This window comes from Durio zibethinus, chromosome 13, assembly GCF_047325235.1.
Source record: "Durio zibethinus cultivar Kanyao isolate XHJ-2024 chromosome 13, ASM4732523v1, whole genome shotgun sequence".
Classification (NCBI taxonomy): Eukaryota; Viridiplantae; Streptophyta; class Magnoliopsida; order Malvales; family Malvaceae; genus Durio; species Durio zibethinus.
Window position 1 is genome coordinate 7,832,924 of NC_143174.1, and position 5,831 is coordinate 7,838,754.

A 5,831-nucleotide genomic window follows, 5' to 3' on the forward strand; every position below is an offset into this window, starting at 1 on the left:
AAAAACAATAAAATAAATAAAAATGAAAATAATAACAAAAATATTATAAAAATAAATTTATTTATGTACATTTTACCAAGCAATATCATTTTTGTGCTAATACTTTGTTTAGTCTTATAATTATAAATATATCACATTCTATAAACACAAAATTTGATCATATAAATATATTTCAAAAGTCAATTTAGCAATCTTGACGTATTCCAATTGGCTAAAAGACAAACTTGGAATGAAAAAAAATCATAATCATGACAAAAAATAAAAAATAATAAAAATGCAAATACTAAAAAATTACATCAATTAGTTAAAAATTTTAAAATGCCATATAAAAAAAAATCATAGATCATGATTAAAAAAATGAAAAATATAAAAAAAATACAACAAAAAAAAACCCTCATAATTGGGAAAAGAAAATGTAATACAAATATAAAATATATTTATATAACCAAAAAACATAAACGTCAGAAAATAAAAAAATTTTAATAAATTTTAATAAGTAATAACTTTAAAGAACATGAATAGAAGAAAATAAAAAATAAAAAAAAATATAAATATTAGACAACCGAAAATCTATTTTGTTTTATGTAATAAAATTAGGAGATATAAAATTAGAATTTATGTGTAAAAGACTTAACATTTATTACAAAATATTTGAGTTTTATATATTTATATGATTTTCAATTTCATTCTTCATATATAAGAATTAATGTTTTAGTATAAAAAAATAATTAATGTTTTTGTATTATTCAAAAACATAGAGAAGGATAACGGATTTGAGGATGAATAATTCAGAAAGACATGCATAATTTTTTTATAAAAATTTTAGCTTGAATAAATAATTTTGGTGGAATGAACTTGTAAGAAAGAAAAAAAAAACAATTAATTAATATTTTGCCATGAATGTATGCTAAATGTTTTTTTTTTTTTTTTGACAAATATGCTAAATATTATGGATTCAATAATTAAAAGATTCGAATTTAAACTTAATTCAAATGGTTAATCCAATAAAGTTGAGGTTCGCTCTTTAATATTTGTAAATTTTTCTTTGTAACAACAAAATTAAAAGATGTCAACTTAGTTTATGGAATTACATAAAATAAAAGAAAATTTTCATTTATATTTGCGTAATTTTTATATTTTTTCAACATTTAAATCAAAATTAAATTTATAATTCATTTAAATTAAAATAATATTTTTAAATTTAATAATTTTCATAAAAAATAAAAAATGAAAAATTACATTAATATAAGTAGATTTTTATTCAAAATAAAAAATATAAATATAAAATAAATATAATTTTGTTTTGTCTTGGATCGCATTTAAATTCTCTTTTAGATTTAAAATTTTAAAAAATTCAAATGTAGTTGTCAAGAGAAATTTCCATTTTTTTTTTTTATCATTTACCACTTCTTTTCCTTCTGTCCAGTGGGCATGAAAAAGAAAAAAAATCAGTTAACAATTTTCCATGCATATAACTAAAGTAATAAAAAATTGCACATATAATTTCTCTAATTTCTATATCAAATTTAGATATTTTGGAATAAAATATTGTGAAAAAAAAATAATTTTTGGTGTTACAAAAAATTCTATATCAATCTAAAATTAATACTACTATATATTTTTTATATATCAATAAACTTAAAAAAAAAAAAGATATTAGTACCAAAAAATAAGAGTAGCCCATTCAACTAGACATGCTTATGGATCGACTTGCGTTGGATTTTGGACAAGAATTTTCAAATCCAATAGAAAATTATTTTTTATTGATTTAATTTTCAAATATTGGTATAAAATGTTATTAACATTTTAATAAAAAACGGAGGACGTGAGAAACAAAGACTCATAGCTTACTTCCTTAAGAAGCCTCTATAAATTGAATATTTCTATTTTATTAATTAGGATACATAAAATCTTTAACACTTCTTTCTCCCATTTACGCTGTAGCTGAAGATATTTCTTTGTAACGAAAAAAAAAAAAAAAGAAGATTTTTCTTTGCTAATTAATTTGTTTTGGGACTAGGGTTTTGGTCAGTTATGAGTATTTCCTTCTTTTTTTTAGAATGAATTTTTTTGTGAAATTATGAGGAGAATTGTGAAGAAAGAAAAACAAGCAGATAAAGCCGATGAAGAAGGTGAACCGGTTCGAACCAGGGTGGCGAGAGAGCCCCGAGATGACTCGGCATATGTTGAGTCGGATCAGCTGACTCGGCAAGAGGATGCCGCAAAACGGAGGGTTCTTCGCTCCAAATATCTTGCCGTCATGACCAAAATCAACGGTTGTTTCTCTATTTCTTCTTCTTTATTATCTAAAAAAGATACCGCTTTTTTTTTTTATACAAATTATTTATATTTCATTTTGCTTTTCAGTTTTTAATTAAATTTTGGGTGATGCAGGTGCAAGGGATGAGATATCGAGTGTGGATTCTAATAAATTTAACATCATCATTAATGAAGTCGACAACTTGCATCAACAGGGTTTTCCTTTTCCTTTTCCTTTTCTTTAATTTTTTAGAGAATTTATTTTCATTTATTTGTATGCCTTTTTTTTTTTTTAATTCTTAAATAACTGTTATAGACTGTAATTTTTCAACGTTTTGTTTTAATAATTTTATTTCTTCTTCTTTTTGGTCCTTTTAAGTTTAATAATCTGTCATATTTCTTTATAACTTACTAAGGAAGTGAAGTCCATTAATTTATGATATTCTTCATTTGGGATTTTCAAGATTTCAATTTAATTAACTTAATAGTCTTGGTTTTTTCTTTTTTTTTTTTTTTCCCAAAAAACTTGGAAGATTTTAGTTTGGAAAATGTGTTATAAATTGACTCATTTTGTGTATGCAAACTTATTGTATTTTAATTAATTTGGGTGTTTCTCTTTTTGGGTTTTAGTGTCCAAGCCGCGGGAACAAGTAGCTGATGCAGAGGCATTGTTGGACTTGGCTAACACATTGTCAACTTCTGTTAAGTCAATCTCTTTTGAGGGAATTAGCCCGGCAGACTTTGTCAATTGTTTAGTCAGCGAGTTTGGGAAATCCAAAAGGAGCCTTGACACACAAGAAAATGAACAGATATTGGTCAATTGGAAAGATGTTGGCATGGCAGTTTCACCATTCTTTAGAACCTGCAAAGGAATTTGCACCATGTTAGTTATTTTATGTATACCATTTTGAGTTCTCTTTTTTGTCTTTAAGGAGCTGGGGCTTGCTGTGTTGTTACTTAATACCTTTTTTTTCTTTTGTGTTATTGATCTTTAGGCTTGGACCTATGAAGAATGAGTTAAAGCAAAGGAAGTGTATGGTTACTAGAAGGCATGCTGTCAGACCAACTGATACTGCTCGGCCTGAAGAGGTGAGATTGCCTTTTCTCTAGTCTTAAGTTTTTAAGCATCATTTATGGGTGTGAAAACAAAACTGAGAAAATTGAATAATCAAGCAAACCAATGTGTTTATTCTGGTTTGGTTTTCTGGCTTCTGAGTTCAATTTTAGCTTAAATAATGATAAAACTATTCAGTTCACTTTACAGTTCCGATGTTTAAAAACTGAAATGATTCAAACCAAACCTAATCAACTTGAATTTTATTAATTTAAAATAGTTTATGAGACAAAAATACTAGCATTTGTTCTTAGTCTAACTAGTTAAATTCAGAAAAGATCTTTGCAAAATTAAACTAGTTTTAAGTATAAAAAACTGAGTAATTGAACTGAACTTATTTAGTGTTGTTTGGGTTATACTATTTGGTTTGATTTTTTTTTCTTCATTTAGCATTCCAATACTTCCACTCAATGTAAAAATTTCTCAAAACTGAGCTAAATTGAACTGAATACCTTAATAGTTAAGAGAACAAGAATCAGATGGTGTTTATGTTGGTGTGAGTCACTTGGTACCAGCCATATGTCATGGAGTCATTGTATTTTTCAGGTATTCATACAAGATATTTTTAGGTTCACAATCATTACTTTGTGAAATTTCTTCTCTTGTGATTATTTCCGTGAGAAAGTGCAAACTTGCTTTTCTTAGTTAATTTTCTATTAACCGTTGCTTACTGATGTTGATGTAAGTAAATGAAAGTTCCAGTTGGCAACTCCCTATCCAGAACTTTTATCCTGATGTGTATTGGTTTATGTTGTGTGGTTGAACCTTATACTTTGGGGTGGTTGTAATGAAAAAAATCATTGCATAAATGGTTGTACCATAAGCTTAACTATCATAAAATTGTATTTTATCTATCTGCTCTTTTAACAATCATTATTCACACAGATTTATTTTCTTGTTCAACAGGTTAATAATATCGGTGCTGATGAGCAAACTGATACTGACAAAAATATGGCAGTTATGTTTGAAATCTTAAGGAGAAGAAGACGAGTGAAACTTGAAAGTTTGATTTTGAATAGAAGCTCTTTTGCACAGACCGTGGAGAATTTATTTGCTCTTTCATTCTTAGTCAAAGATGGGAGAGCAGAAATAGTTCTGGATGAATCTGGTTCTCATATTGTTTGTGAGTATATTTCAAGACAATTAATTTACAACTTAACAGGAACTTTACTTTGTGTTAAACAATGATTATGTTATTGTCTCATTTATGGTTTTGTTTCAGCACCCAAAAATGCTCCTAGTGCTGTGTCTGTAACAAAAGGCGAGGTTGCTTACAGCCATTTTATATTCAGGTTTGATTTTAAGGACTGGAAGGTATGGAATTGCTCTGTTGCATCAAACTTTAGATATTGCAAATACTGAAGAGTGTTACGGCCTATGCTTTTGCTTGTATCAGTATGTCAACCTGTGTTGCTCACTTGTGCAAACCATTATAGTCTTTGTGTAGCTTTTTTTAGATTAATTTGTTTCTTTCTAATACCCAATTTGAATGAACTGGCTTTTAGTTAATGATGAATGTGATACCTGTTGGTGAGGAGCTAGTGCCACATAGGGAAGGTTCTACAGAATAATGTAGGGTTCTCTTTGATTTTCTTTATGATTAATGGTGAAATAGTCTGTTGATCAAACTTTATATTAGTTGCTTGATTTAACAACGAACAATTTAACTATTTAGCACAGTTTAGGCTAATTTGTTTTAGCTTCTAATTTGAGTTTTTGAATGAATGGGATTTTAGTTAATAGTGAACGTGGTGCCAATTGGAGAGGAGTTGATGCCTCACAGGGAAGATTAACACTCAATTCTTTCCCAGGCAGAATCAGCCGCAAACAAATTCAGAAGGGTTTCTAACTACATCACCAATCCTAAACTTATCCGGGAACCAAGGGTTGGTTCTGCAAGAATCCAACTCGCCTGAAACTGATGTTGCTAGCCAAGGCCCCCGGTAGGTTTAGGCGGAAGCTCAATTGACCGGGTAGCTCTATTTTTTTTTTTTTTTTTTTGAGAACACATCATGCACAACTATTTTGAATGTTGTGACCTACATAGGTGTAGGTCCATCCCATATTGGCAACTGTTGATTTTTTTGTAGTATATTCCTCTGGCTATGGGGGCTGTCGGCAACTTTTGCTGATCTATTTACTAACTTGGGGCAGAATCACTTTTGGTTTATAGATATGTGAGTGAATTTTTTCTAATGTGGACAAATTTATTTGATTAATGTACTTCACCCGTGCATTTGACTTACCAGCTTCTGCAAGTTTTTTGTTACCATAATTTTAATCCTTTGAGTACCTTATTGTCTTTTTTTCTTTTTTTTCTCGTTTGAGAATTTTAAGTTAACCAATTTTACTTGATACATTGAAGGCAGTTCACTGTAATGTGGTTTTATGATTGAACCACCCTTAAAAGTTCAATCATAAAACATGTGGATTGAACCCTTAAATGTTCAATTATAAA

The 5,831-nt window shown here is 28.3% G+C and overlaps 1 protein-coding gene across 2 annotated transcripts; it reads left to right on the plus strand.

The window, feature by feature from the left end:
- The first annotated feature begins 1,897 nt into the window (after window positions 1–1,897).
- LOC111302772 (non-structural maintenance of chromosomes element 4 homolog A-like) lies at window positions 1,898–5,618 on the plus strand. Of its 2 annotated transcripts, XM_022898588.2 has the most exons (8): window positions 1,898–2,276; window positions 2,395–2,475; window positions 2,890–3,142; window positions 3,255–3,348; window positions 4,280–4,496; window positions 4,596–4,687; window positions 4,879–4,945; window positions 5,110–5,618. In XM_022898588.2, the coding sequence occupies exons 1-7, from the start codon at window positions 2,081–2,083 to the stop codon at window positions 4,942–4,944; spliced, it is 999 nt and encodes a 332-aa protein (XP_022754323.1). In that variant the 5' UTR covers window positions 1,898–2,080; the 3' UTR covers window position 4,945; window positions 5,110–5,618. The 2 variants fall into 2 exon arrangements, with proteins under 2 accessions (XP_022754323.1, XP_022754324.1); XM_022898589.2 differs by lacking the exon at window positions 4,879–4,945.
- Window positions 5,619–5,831: the final 213 nt, after the last annotated feature.